This window comes from Nuphar pumila, chromosome 10 (genome assembly GCF_984573655.1).
Source record: "Nuphar pumila chromosome 10, dmNupPumi1.hap1.1, whole genome shotgun sequence".
NCBI lineage: Eukaryota > Viridiplantae > Streptophyta > Magnoliopsida > Nymphaeales > Nymphaeaceae > Nuphar > Nuphar pumila.
Genome location: NC_143258.1, coordinates 6,475,116 through 6,493,717, shown reverse-complemented (window position 1 = coordinate 6,493,717; position 18,602 = coordinate 6,475,116). Strand labels below are relative to the sequence as shown.

At 37.9% G+C, this 18,602-nt stretch overlaps 1 protein-coding gene and 1 pseudogene across 1 annotated transcript; both read right to left on the bottom strand.

The window, feature by feature from the left end:
* Positions 1–3,675: 3,675 nt before the first annotated feature.
* On the bottom strand, positions 3,676–7,031 carry LOC149823385 (sugar transport protein MST4-like). Its single transcript, XM_090019947.1, has 4 exons — positions 6,893–7,031; positions 6,465–6,784; positions 4,895–5,521; positions 3,676–4,131 (listed from the first exon to the last, which is right to left on the bottom strand). The coding sequence occupies exons 1-4, from the start codon at positions 7,029–7,031 to the stop codon at positions 3,676–3,678; spliced, it is 1,542 nt and encodes a 513-aa protein (XP_089876073.1).
* A 7,689-nt stretch (positions 7,032–14,720) lies between these two features.
* LOC149823384 (sugar transport protein MST4 pseudogene) lies at positions 14,721–16,686 on the bottom strand (annotated as a pseudogene).
* Between the last annotated feature and the right edge of the window lie 1,916 nt (positions 16,687–18,602).

Sequence of the window (18,602 nt, the reverse complement as noted above, 5' to 3'; positions counted from 1 at the left end):
ATTTCCATCAAATGCATATCTATATTACGAGAAGACATTTTTGTCAAACGCATATCTATCTTTTTCATATGTAATTTATCTTTTTTATATGTTATTTTATTATAAAATCATCATGGGTAACATTGGCATATGAATTATCGTGGGTCCCAAGATATTCCCCCATACACACCCGAACACACGAATTTGTGTTCGGGGGTGAAGACACAACACTCTCTCCTCACCACCAAAATCACCACCATTGTGGCACTATCATATCTTTCTTTTTAATTCCACCAACAATATCTCAAGTACTAAAATACTAATAGTAGAGATGCAACCAAAAAACTTGTTCACGGTGCCTTCGAAGTATCTTGTTATGTGTTCCTCTCATCATAGGTGAGTAGCTTTTATGTGCACTTTAGAGTTGACATCCGCATCAACCATGTATCTCTTCCAATACCATTGTTGTTTCCATACCTTTTCAGTCATCTCATCGATACGAAACCTTTTAGTCTCCGGCTAAAACAATAGCACAAAGAGACCCACGACGATGATCCAAGCAGCAAAGAAGTAGAATATCCCAGCACGCATCTGTCATATCATGGAAAGGAAGGCCAGGGCTATAATGAATGTGAAGAGCATGTTGGAGCTCACTGCAAAGGTGTAACCTGCTGCTCTTGTTTTTGGGGGAAAGGACTCGTTGGGTATGAGCCAACCTAGTGGGCCTCAAGACCAAGCAAAGCAGAACACAAAGAGGCATACTAGAAAGACCACAACAATTGCTACATTGTGGTCTAGGGAGTTTGTGGACTTGATATTGATCCAAAGGATGGTCCCTATTGCACTCTGAAACGTAGAAACATGTATGGTTCAAAGCCAAAAATTGTTTTTGGCATGTGAAATTTGGCATAGAGAGTTTTTTTTTTGTTCTTTCCAAGGACATACACAATTTTGATCAATGGTAGATCTTCATTTATTGGATTGATAAAGAGAGAGATGACAGTAATGTTGAATGCCTTGTGAGACGAATCCCCACCATTGAATCGCACACATGATCAGCCACTAAAAAAAATTCTTAAAAAATGTGATATTTGCTCCTAATGGTAGAAAGGTGTAGACAACATTAATTTTCAACCTTTTGGTACTTTTTTTTTTAATTCATCTTATAAAGGTGACCTTGTTGGTCTGTTTAGTAGAAATAGGGTTTTGAATTATCTGATTGTGACATGTGAACAAGTTTTTTATAAGGCATAAAAAATCAATGGTTTAAAAGTTTAATAATGTTAAAACTCATAAAATCTTAATTTTCATTAAAAAAATGGGAAATGATGTTGATGATCTTCATTTTTATTTGAAATACCATTGCTAACAAAAAGTTAAAAAATATAATGAACATAACTAATTTACTGTTTACTTGATATTTTTTTCCTTTATCACTTAAAATTTTAGGCATTTGATTTTTTAGACAACTTGGTTCCTGATTTCTCCTGGTGACAACTGACATGGTGCCTGATTTTTTGGGGCAAAAATTACCTTGTGTTTGATTTTTTCAGGCAATAATTACATGACCAAGGCATCTAATTTGTTTGGCGATAAGATGGTAACTGTTAGAAAAAAATTAAGCAGTCATGTTTGGCATATTTTGATTAAAGAATTGGCCATGTTGGACGTATTTTTGTAGTTTCGGTCAAAATATGGAATGGTGCCAAAAGTAATTACCATCAAGGTTATTCAAAAAAAAAAATTCTAAAAGTCAATTCCTAGCAAATAGATTGCATTGAACACATTTTTTGGTTAGATTACGCATATTTAAATAAATATATAGGCAAAAAAGTTGCGAGACCAGGATTTTCTGAATTAGGATTACCACCACGCACAATCTTTCTTTAACTAAAAACTTATAAAGTTAGTATGTATGTCCGTAAATGTATGGCCGGCCTTCACAAATGTCTGATGTGAATGTCCTTACCTTCGCATTTTTTATTCTCATTTACAAATTTGCATTAAATGATCTTTATTAGGTCCAGGAAGAAGAAAAAAAAAAACAAAAGCCACACAATCAAAACATTTCTAAATTCTAAAACACGGTGTTGAGGTGGTTGTGGTTTTGATTCCAGTATTTAGAGCCCAAGACCATGTGAATCCATCCTGAAACTATAGCAATTCTTTGAAGATCCCAAAACAAATGCAAGGGTGTTTTTGTAATGTCATAACTTCAAGCATTCCTGCATAGCCCTCTATCCAAATCATTGTTTTCTATACCACGATTGGCCTTGCATCGATTTTCAAAATGATTCATGGAATCAGCCAATTCCGATTTTGAATTGAATCCATTTGAATGAGCCAGTTTTCAACCAGGGGTTCAGTGGTGTCAATAGTTGATAGATTCCGTTTAGCAAAAGGTTGTTGCGGAGTCCATGAGACATGATGTTGTTCATATTGGTCGGATATGGTTAATTTTAATTCAGTGAAACTTTTCTTTAAGCTAGATAAATTTTGTTGCAAATGGATCCTTAAAGAATGTAACTCTGTTCCAAGGCAACAAACTAAATTAGGGGTTTTGGGCATTGATAAGGCTTGAAAGGATAAACCTTCATACTGGTTTCCTTTATGAAATAAGATTTGAAATGTAATTATAATATGCAATTTGTAATGTTGTTGGAAGCAGCCTAAACCTAACTTGTCAATCCAAAAAAAAAGTTTGAATGAGAACAAAAAAAAGTGGCTAATAAAATCTTTGCAATCATATTGTCATATTTGAGAGTTTGTAATAACACCCACTTGGGTCGCTCGTGCGACACCGGGCTTAGGGTGAAGGTGATGACCCCATCATCCTTGGTTCGATTCCGACCGGGCATGCAGGTGCCTTTAACTGGTGGGCTCCATAAGAGCTTGGGTGTTTCCCAGGGTTTACCACAACAGCGGGCAGACCCATTAAACGATGTTGGTCTCCACGAGGGTTCCATGTCAAAAGAATACAATGTAAAAGATTTCGTTATAAATTTAATGCCAAAACTGTACTTGATGCTTTTTTGGGAGAGGGTGTTGCGGGTGCACCCCCGATACACGCACTGTAGCTACGGTGCGTGTTCCGGGGTTCCCACACTGAGCGTCGCGTGGCGCTTAGTGGGCTGTACGGGGGCATTGTACACCACCGTACATCAGCCTGCAGGATGTACGGTGGTGTACAGCTCTGCTGTACACCCCACTGAGCGCCACACAATGCTCAGTGGGGACTCTAAAACACGCATTGTACGCGTGTTTTTGGGGGGAACATATAACCTGCCCGCGTTAATTATAATAAAGCTTTAATGCATTTAGTAGCAATTCAAAACATAGGCGTATTAAAAAAACAATTCAAAATGTAGGACATTTTAAATGGTGTAGAAAACTTAGGTGTCAAGTTGTAAATCGCCCATCCTTTTATCATCATCATATACATTACAATTACATCATCATCTTGTATCATCAACAATTGTCACTCCCATAGTCTCCTCCCAACACCACCGTTCTTGCTCTTGATCAACATCACCCCCCGCCCCCCTCCACCACCCACCACTGTTAAACTATCATCGTGTTGATCAGCTTTATCTTTCTGTTTTGTTACAGCAACGGTATCTCTGGTGAGTAGGGATGCAACAGAAAAGCTTGTTCGCGGTGCCTTCCATGCAAGTATCTTTTTATGTATTCCTCTCATCAAAGGTGAGTAGCTTTTACGTGCACTTTAGAGTTGGCATCCTCATCATCCATGTATCTCTTCCAATACCAATGTTGTTTCCATACCTTTTCAGTCATCTCATCGATAGGGATGCCTTTAGTCTCCGGCAAAAAGAACAACACAAAGAGGCCCATGACGATGATCCAAGCAGCGAAGAAGAAGAATTTCCCAGCACGCATGTGGCACATCATGGAAAGGAAGGCCTGAGCTATAATGAATGTGAAGAGCATGTTGGAGCTCACTGCAAAGGAGTAACCTGCTGCTCTTGTTTCCAGTGGGAAGGTCTCGCTGGGTATGAGCCAACCTAGTGGGCCCCATGACCAAGCAAAGCAGGACACAAAGAGGCATACTAGAAAGACCACAGCAATTGCTACATTGTGGTCTAGGGAGTTTGTAGACTTGAGATTGATCCAAAGGATGGTCCCTATTGCACCCTGCAAGGCAGAAACATGTATGGTTCAAGAACAAAAATTGAGAGTCTTTGGCATGAGAAAATTGGCATAGAGAGTTTTTTTTTTATTCTTTCCAAGGACATACACAATTTTGATCGATGGTAGATCTTCATTTATTGGATTGGTTGTGTGAGAACTCTTTTATCTAGAAAATCTTTAAAAAAAAAGAAAAGCAAAACATGACATCATCCTATGTAGCTCCAAGGTCATGAATTGAGATCAGGTGCAATGTCACATTGCACACTTTAAGTGTGCGGCTGCACCTGATGAACCACCATTTGTTGTTGGGCCCCACAGCTGACATGCTGTATCCCAAAGATGGTGGGTGATTAGGTGCGGCTGCAAACGCATTTCACCTGGTCCTCCCTCCTCCATTATAGAACAAGCAAACCCACAGGTATTTAATAATGAAGTGCATCTAAAGGGGCTTTAGAAAAAAAATTAGTATGAAACAAGAAAAAAGAAGTCTGTGAAGGGTAAGTATTTGGCACTAATGAAGGTAATGAGCTGAAAATCACAGGTACAAACTATATGTGGGCTCAATCTGACCGTGTAGATGTGTTTGAAAAAGGTTTATTTGATATCATGTTTCTCCAACATAAGAACGTTACTTTTTTAGCTGTCAAGTTTTTTGTATATTGTCCAAAAATAGGCATTGTTCATGTGTACTTTAAAAGTTTTTTTTGTATGTTGTGCACATTTGTGAAGTTTTTAATTGTTATTATTGCAGCACATGTTTACATACCTGGGAGATTAGCATCTGAACAATGGATTCTAGGAGCAAACCCCTCCTGCCAACCTTGTCAACCGAGATAACTGAGACCATCGTGCAGAGAACGTTGATGGTTCCAATAATGACAGACGACAGCAAGGATGCATCATTCTTGAAGCCGATGGTCTGGAAGAGGACAGGCGCGTAGAACATGATGGCATTGATCCCGGTGAACTGTTGGAAGACCTGCAGCAGAATCGCTATCACGAGAGGAGGCCTGTTGTTTCTGTTGGCCAGCTTCCTGAAGGGATGCTTGACGAGGTTGGCGGCCTCGCAGGCGCGGCAGATCTCTGCGAACTCGGCGTCGACGTTGACGGTGCCCCTGATCTTGGCGAGAGTGGCTTTGCCCTCATCAAAGTGGCCCCTTTGGATGAGGCTGGTGGGGGTCTCGGCGATGAAGAGGGAGCCCAAACCGAGGAGGATGGCGGGGATGCCGGCGCCACCGAGAGAGAGGCGCCAGCCCCAAGGGTGGATGGTGGTGGTGCGGTAGTTGACAAGGTTGGCGATGAGGATACCGATGGTGATCATGAGCTGGAAGAGGATGTTGAGGGCCCCACGAATCCTGGTTGGCGCAATCTCTGATAGAAAGAGTGGCACGGCCTGTTTTTGTTTTTCCAAGGCAGACATGGTTTAAGTTTTTTTTTTTTTTTTCAAGGTAAAGTAATATATATATATATATATATATTCAGATCAACGGTAGAAAGAATTGTCTCAAATACAGAGACGGCAGAGTAATAAAAATTGACAGAGTCAACAAATTTTGTGGTGAAAATTTAGAAAAGGAAAAAGGTTAGAAAAATATAAACAACAAACGAACCGTATGAGAAGATGATCAACAGAAGAAAACATAGAAGGAAACAGAAGGTTAAAAAGAAAACCTAAATGTAGGTATTCCATAGTGGATAGGAAAGACAATCTTATGTTGTCTTTTCCAGATTAGTAGGTGATGGAGCTAGAAAACAAGATTAGCAACTCACTTTTTAGGTCAGCTCAGCTCAGGAACTGGACTCGGCGAGCTGTGCTATAAGATAGCTTCTTTAGGTATCCAGGTATCCAACTCTACTATGTGCAGGCGAAGTTCGGCTCATCTCGTGTAGGCTCATTTTGTATATTATATAATTTATATGTTATACACATACGTACATGTATACATACACAACTTTTGTATGTTTTATACATGTATTATCAATTTTTAGAAAAGACTTGAGAAAACAAACTTTTTATTTATGAAACGAACCAACTCTTGATCAGCTCATAATGAGCTCAGGCTCAGGTCAACTCATGATGATCTCACTAGCTGAGCTTGATCAGGGGTTTATCCTTAATGAGTCAAACACAAACAGCCTAAGATTATGCTCGTGCAAGAAGAAACTAAATACGTGTGATTAAATCCTCTCTCTCTCTCTCTCTCTTAATGGACCAATCTAAAATTCAAGTGACAATGGTGACAACTAGTTGGCAACTTGCAGAAAACCATTATAACCAATAATAAGAAGAACAAACATGGGCACGAAGGAAAGTAATGGGGGCATGAACAACGTACATTGTTAGCAAAGCCAACTCCAATTCGAAGAAAAATCCTTCCAATGATGAGCACGGGGAGATTCATGGCAGCTGCATCGAGAACAACCCCAACCAAGAAGAAGAATGAAGCTGCTCTCATGGTGGGCCTCCTTCCATACTTCCTGCAGATGTAGGAAGCAAAGAACGTAGAGACCAAGGCGGCCACGTACAGGGAGGACGTGAAGAGTTGAAGGTATTGATTATCATATTTGCAGTAGTTGTTCTCCTTTGCTTCATGCTTCCTGGTATAGACCTTTGGGAAAAAATTGATCAAGAAATCATCCATGGATGTCACCCCACCTACAAAACCAAGAAATGGAAGGATCTCAATCCTGTCTTTTCATGATTATCCAAGCCGTTGGCGATTGAAAAACAAGAACTTATGTCAAAAAAAAAACTTGTTGGTACCTGAAATTCCGATATCATAACCAAACATGAGACCTCCAAAGGCTGACATGATTCCGCATATGAAGACATAGAAGGTAAACTTGGCCTCAAACTCAACTGACCCGCCAGATCCTGGCCCGTCTATTATTATTGCAGGCATTTCTTACTTTTACTTTTCTTGAGAGAGAGAGGTTGGAAAAAAGAAGAGAATGAGGAAGAAGACAAAGGCAGAAGTAAGAATGGCTCAATATTATATCATAATGGCGGTGGAGATTACTCTTATCATTATATAGATAATATAGGATTGGGATTACCAACTGGGACTCTATTAATAGTGTCAATGTGATGTTTTTTCTGGATGAATCTTGCCATTTGCTGTCACTTTGCCAATAATAGATTCATTAGTTTCATAAACAAGAGAGGTCAATGAAGATCCAACCCCAAGCATCAATAATTTATCCAGAACACCACCAATCTAAAAGTTTGATAGTACAGACTTTACAGTGTTTTCAATACCCACTTGTAACTATTGTTGGTTTGTCTTATCCTTTATCTGTGCTGCACTTTTTCAGTTTTTCGGTAATTTGATTTGAATGACAATGTCATTCGGTGTTAGGGACGTATATAGTTCAGACTTGGACTGGATATGGTGATTATGATATCCTACTAATTACCAAATATAGGCTAATCGGAGTCAAAGTCTGATTAATATTTGAAGGCTCATAATATATCCCAATGTTTACATGTAATAAGTGGATATGGATGTCCCTCAAAATCTAGATATCTGTCAGATTCGGTAGCAAAATTCGCACTACAAATCTAACTAAAGAGAGTAGATCGGTTGGATATTGAATAAAATTTGATACATTGGTATCTTTAGTAAGTGATTTTGTCGACTGATAGGTAGCTTTCTGGTACCACCTGTAAAGATTGTCCAATCAACATGCGACCAGATGTGCTCTGTGTGCCTTCGGGAACCAAGGGAAATTCATATCCGATCATGTTAGTATTGGTATCGAATCTGAATAGCTTGGCCAACTATTCAGGTGAATCGGCCGATACGGATTCTTGAGTGAGTCATTCTGAATCAGTTAAAAAACAGAAAAAAAAAATTATTTTGTGTTAAAACCATTAAAATAGTATTACAATAATATTAAAAAATAAATTTATATATTTTCATTTATTCAAAAATAGCCGATTCAGGTCAGTACCCTATCGATTTTTTGCCAAAACGGTATGCATCGGCCGGTTCTGGTAAACATGTTGGATTAGTACCACTCAAGGATTTCTTTCGATGAAACATTCCACTCACGACCGACTGCCATCCTTGCGGTTTTGGATCAAATGATAGTGATTTTATCCTGGGATCGCCAAGTCTCCCAAAATTCTTTTGAAAGACAGGGTTTGACATCTGGCCCTTGAACCACCAGGAGGTGCTCCGTCCTCCTTAGATTAAGTGGCAAATTTGTTTACGCATAAAAAAGTATATAAAAAACAATGCACATTGCGGCGTCCCACAGTGCTTTCAATATTAAAGGCTGAAAAAAAGTAATTTATATATATATATATATATATATAGAGAGAGAGATGAGAGCAAAGTTGAATGCCTTGTCAGACGAATCCCCAGCCCATGAACACACACAGGATCAACCACGAAAAAAACACTCAAAAAATGTGATAGTTGCTCCTCATGGTATGATTCGAGTGACCAAAAATTTGAACTTCAAATGGATCCCAATCTAAGGGATCTTATCTAGAAGTGTTGAATCTTGACCCGAAACATGCCATAAAATCGGATTTTCTAAATAAAATAGAAAGAATTTGATTTTTTAAGATATATGAGTTTCACTAAACCAAGTGCCATTGAATAAATCGTTGTAATGTTCGGCCTTCATAAATAAAAACTGAAGAAGTATTTAGCGTTGTGTACTTTGTAAATTATGATTTGCTTTCAAGAGCTTTGTCTTCCTATCGCGATTTGTACGTATGAAGGCCATGTCCTATTGCTATTTGCTTGATATCGATTGGCTTGCAATCAGTTATAATTCTTTGTTGTAACGTAACATTCTATAATTATATAATTCTTTCTATAACAAATCGCGATTTATTTTTTATAGAAGAAGTGTTCTATCATGATTTATACAGCCACGGACATAAAGCAAGAATGATTTGTCCTATCGCGATTTTCTTTTACGAGCTTTGTCTATATGAACGATAAGTTCTATCACGATTTACACAATAATTGATTCATAAAAGGCAGAAAAGAAAAACAATAAATAAATCGACATGATGTTTAGATTAGTAAAGTACAAATCGAGGTAACTTCATAAATATAAATCCTTTTACAACTTAATACTGATTTAAGTTTTATACTAAAACAATATTTTAGTAACAGTTGCAAATCGATATAAGTAAATCGCGATATTACATATCGATATCGTTCACAAAGACAAATAAAGACATATCGTTATCGCGATAACTTTATAAATACAAATCGACGTGATTTACAACCATATTCATTTATAAAAAAATATGAGTATTTAGTTACAATACATCCTGACAAATGGTTTGGCTTAGATACAATACATGACGATCATCATCAAAGAAAACAAACATCATCATCAACATCACCCCCACGTCCAAATAGTGATGTGCTTCGAATGCATTTCAGGTGCGAATGAAATCTAGCTTGCTAGTGCAGAAAGCTTCGAAGCAGAGCTGATGAAGCTGCAGAATGTATGGGATCTCATCATCATCGATATGTTTCTACAGGCAGAGTTGATGGTCCCGCACGACTGTAACATATTTGTCATGAAGTATATTGAAGATTAGGGAGATATTTTTTCAACTGCGAAAGATGGTTTGCAAACGATGGAGGGTCTGGCGGTAGGAATAGATCAAATAGATGGTCATCAGCATCACTCCTTGTCTATGATGCAAAATATATGTGCTTGCTTCGGTATGGTGCAAATGATTATAGATGATTATGGTTCACTTCTATAGGTGCATCATTAGTACAGATGTTGACTTCTCCATAACTTTCCAATGATTGAGATGCATCATCTTTACTACAACCAAATGAAAAGCTCACCACTGTCATAAACAAGACATCAATTGTTATTATCCAGCGCACGTGGTTACTATGATTTATTCAAAGTGCATATAACAACAAATATTGATTAGTTAAGCAAGTCAAAGAAACGATTAAATGAATCATAGTATAAAAGCAACATCGATTTGTTATTTTTTTATACTATGCATAGAGTTATTTACCATGCCAATAAAAGAAACGATTTAGCGTATATGTGTATTGATGATAGTGATTCGCGTGATAGCAATTTGATTGTATCTACGACGTTGTAAAGTGATTTCAAAAGAAATCGTTAAATGAGCAGCGATTTGAATACACAAATCGCCACCGCAAGTGCGCAATAATGTGAATTCCACATGGAGACGTTTTAAAATAATGCTACAATTATCTTATAAATCAATACTAGAAAACACAAAATATCTTGCAAATCGATATAAATATTGTATAATATATTACAAGTCAATATGACAATTCAGCATAATAGCTTACAAATCGATATTAATAAACAAAACAATATCTCACAAATCGGTAACATGTTACTACAACCACGATTTACGTTATATTGTATATACTGAGTGAATGGACGATGCCGAATGGGATAGAGGCCCTCTCTTCCATCTGTAACCAAGCATTCTTATCAACAGGTCCCAGCATCTTACAAATATCTTCAATTTTCCAACCGTCGAAAAGCCAACATCCACCTCCAATAACAATACAACGTCTTAATGGCACTCACGATGACATACGTTCTTCCATAACAGCATGATGACATGAAAATTTACTCACGATGCCTTAATAGCACTTGTTGGAATGTTTCTGCTTCATTGCTTTTTTTCATACTGCCAAACAAAAATGAAGAAGAGAAGACTGTAAAAAGAGATGGCCGACAAATCCCCCTATGATGCCCACCAATGATCGAACCAGTCGATCAAGTTATAATTATCTCCATGAGGTAGGAATGAAACCGGGAATGTTTTGTAACACAAGGCAGGAATGAGAAGGCGGCAATGTGTTGTAACACAAGCTAAAAACCAAGGCGAGAACCTGGACTCGCGGGAATGTGCAAAGCTATTTATGGGAGGACATTTCTATCGAATGCATATCTATATTACGAGAAGACATTTTTGTCAAACGCATATCTATCTTTTTTATTTGTAATTTATCTTTTTTATATGTTATTTTATTATAAAATCATCATGGGTAACATTGGCATATGAATTATCATGGGTCCCAAGATATTCCCGCATACACACCCGAACACACGAATTTGTGTTCGGGGGTGAAGACACAACACTCTCTCCTCACCACCAAAATCACCACCATTGTGGCACTATCGTATCTTTCTTTTTAATTCCACCAACAATATCTCAAGTACTAAAATACTAATAATAGAGATGCAACCAAAAAACTTGTTCATGGTGCCTTCGAAGTATCTTGTTATGTGTTCCTCTCATCATAGGTGAGTAGCTTTTATGTGCACTTTAGAGTTGACATCCGCATCAACCATGTATCTCTTCCAATACCATTGTTGTTTCCATACCTTTTCAGTCATCTCATCGATAGGAAACCTTTTAGTCTCCGGCTAAAAAAATAGCACAAAGAGGCCCATGACGATGATCCAAGCAGCAAAGAAGTAGAATATCCCAGCACGCATCTGTCATATCATGGAAAGGAAGGCCAGGGCTATAATGAATGTGAAGAGCATGTTGGAGCTCACTGCAAAGGTGTCACCTGCTGCTCTTGTTTTCGGGGGAAAGGACTCGTTGGGTATGAGCCAACCTAGTGGGCCTCAAGACCAAGCAAAGCAGGACACAAAGAGGCATACTAGAAAGACCGCAACAATTGCTACATTGTGGTCTAGGGAGTTTGTGGACTTGATATTGATCCAAAGGATGGTCCCTATTGCACCCTGAAACGTAGAAACATGTATGGTTCAAAGCCAAAAATTGTTTTTGGCATGTGAAATTTGGCATAGAGAGTTTTTTTTTGTTCTTTCCAAGGACATACACAATTTTGATCAATGGTAGATCTTCATTTATTGGATTGATAAAGAGAGAGATGACAGTAATGTTGAATGCCTTGTGAGACGAATCCCCGGCAATGAATTGCACACATGATCAGCCACTAAAAAAAATTCTCAAAAAATGTGATAGTTCCTCCTAATGGTAGAAAGGTGTGGACAACATTAATTTTCAACCTTTTGGTACTTTTTTTTTTAATTCATCTTATAAAGGTGACCTTGTTGGTCTGTTTAGTAGAAATAGGGTTTTGAATTATCTGATTGTGACATGTGAACAGGTTTTTTATAAGGCCTAAAAAATCAATGGTTTAAAAGTTTAATAACGTTAAAACTCATAAAATCATAATATTCATTAAAAAAATGGGAAATGATGTTGATGACCTTCATTTTTATTTGAAATACCATTGCTAACAAAAAGTTAAAAAATATAATGAACATAACCAATTTACTGTTTACTTGATATTTTTTTCCTTTGTCACTTAAAATTTTAGGCATTTGATTTTTTAGACAACTTGGTTCCTGATTTCTCCTGGTGACAACTGACATGGTGCCTTATTTTTTGGGGCAAAAATTACCTTGTGCTTGATTTTTTCAGGCAATAATTACATGACCAAGGCATCTAATTTGTTTGGCGATAAGATGGTAACTATTAGAAAAAAATTAAGCAGTCATGTTTGGAATATTTTGATTAAAGAATTGGCCATGTTGGACGTATTTTTGTAGTTTCGGACAAAATAAGGAATGGTGCCAAAAGTAATTACCATCAAAGTTATTCAAAAAAAAAAATTCTAAAAGTCAATTCCTAGCAAATAGATTGCATTGAACACATTTTTTGGTTAGATTACGCATATTTAAATAAATATATAGGCAAAAAAGTTGCGAGACCAGGAATTTCTTGAATTAGGATTACCACCACGCACAATCTTTCTTTAACTAAAAACTTATAAAGTTAGTATGTATGTCCGTAAATGTATGGCCGGCCTTCACAAATGTCTGATGTGAATGTCCTTACCTTCGCATTTTTTATTCTCATTTACAAATTTGCATTAAATGATCTTTATTAGGTCTAGGAAGAAGAAGAAAAAAAAAAAAGCCACCCAATCAAAACATTTCTGAATCCTGAAACACGATGTTGAGGTGGTTGTGGTTTTGATTCCAGTATTTAGAGCCCAAGACCATGTGAATCCATCCTGAAACTATAGCAATTCTTTGAAGATCCCAAAACAAATGCAAGGGTGTTTTTGTAATGTCATAACTTCAGGCATTCCTGCATAGCCCTCAATCCAAATCATTGTTTTCTGTACCACGATTGGCCTTGCATCGATTTTCAAAATGATTCATGGAATCAGCCAATTCCGATTTTGAATTGAATCCATTTGAATGAGCCAGTTTTCAACCAGGGGTTCAGTGGTGTCAATAGTTGATAGATTCCGTTTAGCAAAAGGTGGTTGTGGAGTCCATGAGACATGATGTTGTTCATATTGGTCGGATATGGTTAATTTTAATTCAGTGAAACTTTTCTTTAAGCTAGATAAATTTTGTTGCAAATGGATCCTTAAAGAATGTAACTATGTTCCAAGGCAACAAACTAAATTAGGGGTTTTGGGCATTGATAAGGCTTGAAAGGATAAACCTTCATACTGGTTTCCTTTATGAAATAAGATTTGAAATGTAATTATAATATGCAATTTGTAATGTTGTTGGAAGCAGCCTAAACCTAACTTGTCAATCCAAAAAAAAAGTTTGAATGAGAACAAAAAAAAGTGGCTAGTAAAATCTTTGCAATCATATTGTCATATTTGAGATTTTGTAATAACACCCACTTGGGTCGCCGGTGCGACACCGGGCTTAGGGTGAAGGTGATGACCCCATCATCCTTGGTTCGACTCCCACCGGGCATGCAGGTGCCTTTAACTGGTGGGCTCCATAAGAGCTTGGGTGTTGCCCAGGGTTTACCACAACAGCGGGCAGACCCATTAAACGATGTTGTTCTCCACGAGGGTTCCATGTCAAAAGAATATAATGTAAAAGATTTCGTTATAAATTTAATGCCAAAACTGTACCTGATGCTTTTTTGGGAGAGGGTGTTGCGTGTGCACCCCCGAAACACGCACTGTAGCTACGGTGCATGTTCCGTGGTTCCCACACTGAGCGTCGCGTGGCGTTTAGTTGGCTGTACGGGGGCATTGTACACCACCGTACATCAGCCTGCAGGATGTACGGTGGTGTACAGCTCTGCTGTACACCCCACTGAGCGCCACACAATGCTCAGTGGGGACTCTAAAACACGCACTGTACGCGTGTTTTTGGGGGGAACATATAACCTGCCCGCGTTAATTATAATAAAGCTTTAATGCATTTAGTAGCAATTCAAAACATAGGCGTATTAAAAAAACAATTCAAAATGTAGGACATTTTAAATGGTGTAGAAAACTTAGGTGTCAAGTTGTAAATCGCCCATCCTTTTATCATCATCATATACATTACAATTACATCATCATCTTGTATCATCAACAATTGTCACTCCCATAGTCTCCTCCCAACACCACCGTTCTTGCTCTTGATCAACATCACCCCCCGCCCCCCTCCACCACCCACCATTGTTAAACTATCATCGTGTTGATCAGCTTTATCTTTCTGTTTTGTTACAGCAACGGTATCTCTGGTGAGTAGAGACGCAACAGAAAAGCTTGTTCGCGTTGCCTTCCATGCAAGTATTTTTTTATGTATTCCTCTCATCAAAGGTGAGTAGCTTTTACGTGCGCTTTAGAGTTGGCATCCTCATCATCCATGTATCTCTTCCAATACCAATGTTGTTTCCATACCTTTTCAGTCATCTCATCGATAGGGATGCCTTTAGTCTCCGGCAAAAAGAACAACACAAAGAGGCCCATGACGATGATCCAAGCAGCGAAGAAGAAGAATATCCCAGCACGCATGTGGCACATCATGGAAAGGAAGGCCTGAGCTATAATGAATGTGAAGAGCATGTTGGAGCTCACTGCAAAGGAGTAACCTGCTGCTCTTGTTTCCAGTGGGAAGGTCTCGCTGGGTATGAGCCAACCTAGTGGGCCCCATGACCAAGCAAAGCAGGACACAAAGAGGCATACTAGAAAGACCACAGCAATTGCTACATTGTGGTCTAGGGAGTTTGTAGACTTGAGATTGATCCAAAGGATGGTCCCTATTGCACCCTGCAAGGCAGAAACATGTATGGTTCAAGAACAAAAATTGAGAGTCTTTGGCATGAGAAAATTGGCATAGAGAGTTTTTTTTTTATTCTTTCCAAGGACATACACAATTTTGATCGATGGTAGATCTTCATTTATTGGATTGGTTGTGTGAGAACTCTTTTATCTAGAAAATCTTAAAAAAAAAAGAAAAGCAAAACATGACATCATCCTATGTAGCTCCAAGGTCATGAATTGAGATCAGGTGCAATGTCACATTGCACACTTTAAGTGTGCGGCTGCACCTGATGAACCACCATTTGTTGTTGGGCCCCACAGCTGACATGCTGTATCCCAAAGATGGTGGGTGATTAGGTGCGGCTGCAAACGCATTTCACCTGGTCCTCCCTCCTCCATTATAGAACAAGCAAACCCACAGGTATTTAATAATGAAGTGCATCTAAAGGGGCTTTAGAAAAAAAATTAGTATGAAACAAGAAAAAAGAAGTCTGTGAAGGGTAAGTATTTGGCACTAATGAAGGTATTGTATATACTGAGTGAATGGACGATGCCGAATGGGATAGAGGCCCTCTCTTGCATCTGTAACCAAGCATTCTTATCAACAGGTCCCAGCATCTTACAAATATCTTCAATTTTCCAACCGTCGAAAAGCCAACATCCACCTCCAATAACAATACAACGTCTTAATGGCACTCACGATGACATACGTTCTTCCATAACAGCATGATGACATGAAAATTTACTCACGATGCCTTAATGGCACTTGTTGGAATGTTTCTGCTTCATTGCTTTTTTTCATACTGCCAAACAAAAATGAAGAAGAGAAGACTGTAAAAAGAGATGGCCGACAAATCCCCCTATGATGCCCACCAATGATCGAACCAGTCGATCAAGTTATAATTATCTCCATGAGGTAGGAATGATACCGGGAATGTTTTGTAACACAAGGCAGGAATGAGAAGGCGGCAATGTGTTGTAACACAAGCTAAAAACCAAGGCGAGAACCTGGACTCGCGGGAATGTGCAAAGCTATTTATGGGAGGACATTTCTATCGAATGCATATCTATATTACGAGAAGACATTTTTGTCAAACGCATATCTATCTTTTTTATATGTAATTTATCTTTTTTATATGTTATTTTATTATAAAATCATCATGGGTAACATTGGCATATGAATTATCATGGGTCCCAAGATATTCCCGCATACACACCCGAACACACGAATTTGTGTTCGGGGGTGAAGACACAACACTCTCTCCTCACCACCAAAATCACCACCATTGTGGCACTATCGTATCTTTCTTTTTAATTCCACCAACAATATCTCAAGTACTAAAATACTAATAGTAGAGATGCAACCAAAAAACTTGTTCATGGTGCCTTCGAAGTATCTTGTTATGTGTTCCTCTCATCATAGGTGAGTAGCTTTTATGTGCACTTTAGAGTTGACATCCGCATCAACCATGTATCTCTTCCAATACCATTGTTGTTTCCATACCTTTTCAGTCATCTCATCGATAGGAAACCTTTTAGTCTCCGGCTAAAAAAATAGCACAAAGAGGCCCATGACGATGATCCAAGCAGCAAAGAAGTAGAATATCCCAGCACGCATCTGTCATATCATGGAAAGGAAGGCCAGAGCTATAATGAATGTGAAGAGCATGTTGGAGCTCACTGCAAAGGTGTCACCTGCTGCTCTTGTTTTCGGGGGAAAGGACTCGTTGGGTATGAGCCAACCTAGTGGGCCTCAAGACCAATCAAAGCAGGACACAAAGAGGCATACTAGAAAGACCGCAACAATTGCTACATTGTGGTCTAGGGAGTTTGTGGACTTGATATTGATCCAAAGGATGGTCCCTATTGCACCCTGAAACGTAGAAACATGTATGGTTCAAAGCCAAAAATTGTTTTTGGCATGTGAAATTTGGCATAGAGAGTTTTTTTTTGTTTTTTCCAAGGACATACACAATTTTGATCAATGGTAGATCTTCATTTATTGGATTGATAAAGAGAGAGATGACAGTAATGTTGAATGCCTTGTGAGACGAATCCCCGGCAATGAATTGCACACATGATCAGCCACTAAAAAAAATTCTCAAAAAATGTGATAGTTCCTCCTAATGGTAGAAAGGTGTGGACAACATTAATTTTCAACCTTTTGGTACTTTTTTTTTTAATTCATCTTATAAAGGTGACCTTGTTGGTCTGTTTAGTAGAAATAGGGTTTTGAATTATCTGATTGTGACATGTGAACAGGTTTTTTATAAGGCCTAAAAAATCAATGGTTTAAAAGTTTAATAACGTTAAAACTCATAAAATCATAATATTCATTAAAAAAATGGAAAATGATGTTGATGACCTTCATTTTTATTTGAAATACCATTGCTAACAAAAAGTTAAAAAATATAATGAACATAACCAATTTACTGTTTACTTGATATTTTTTTCCTTTGTCACTTAAAATTTTAGGCATTTGATTTTTTAGACAACTTGGTTCCTGATTTCTCCTGGTGACAACTGACATGGTGCCTTATTTTTTGGGGCAAAAATTACCTTGTGTTTGATTTTTTCAGGCAATAATTACATGACCAAGGCATCTAATTTGTTTGGCGATAAGATGGTAACTGTTAGAAAAAAATTAAGCAGTCATGTTTGGCATATTTTGATTAAAGAATTGGCCATGTTGAACGTATTTTTGTAGTTTCGGACAAAATAAGGAATGGTGCCAAAAGTAATTACCATCAAGGTTATTCAAAAAAAAAAATTCTAAAAGTCAATTCCTAGCAAATAGATTGCATTGAACACATTTTTTGGTTAGATTACGCATATTTAAATAAATATATAGGCAAAAAAGTTGCGAGACCAGGAATTTCTTGAATTAGGATTACCACCACGCACAATCTTTCTTTAACTAAAAACTTATAAAGTTAGTATGTATGTCCGTAAATGTATGACCGGCCTTCACAAATGTCTGATGTGAATGTCCTTACCTTCGCATTTTTTATTCTCATTTACAAATTTGCATTAAATGATCTTTATTAGGTCTAGGAAGAAGAAGAAAAAAAAAAAAGCCACCCAATCAAAACATTTCTGAATCCTGAAACACGATGTTGAGGTGGTTGTGGTTTTGATTCCAGTATTTAGAGCCCAAGACCATGTGAATCCATCCTGAAACTATAGCAATTCTTTGAAGATCCCAAAACAAATGCAAGGGTGTTTTTGTAATGTCATAACTTCAGGCATTCCTGCATAGCCCTCAATCCAAATCATTGTTTTCTGTACCACGATTGGCCTTGCATCGATTTTCAAAATGATTCATGGAATCAGCCAATTCCGATTTTGAATTGAATCCATTTGAATGAGCCAGCTTTCAACCAGGGGTTCAGTGGTGTCAATAGTTGATAGATTCCGTTTAGCAAAAGGTGG

What these genes read in the sequence shown, in the direction of transcription:
- LOC149823385 (XM_090019947.1), bottom strand. Translation starts at nt 7,031, where the DNA reads ATGCCTGCAATAATAATAGACGGGCCAGGATCTGGCGGGTCAGTTGAG. An exon ending in TTATGATATCGGAATTTCAG is followed by an intron (nt 6,785 to 6,892) that starts GTACCAACAAGT and finishes TTGGTTTTGTAG; the next exon opens with GTGGGGTGACATCCATGGAT. An exon ending in GAGTTGGCTTTGCTAACAAT is followed by an intron (nt 5,522 to 6,464) that starts GTACGTTGTTCA and finishes AAACAAAAACAG; the next exon opens with GCCGTGCCACTCTTTCTATC.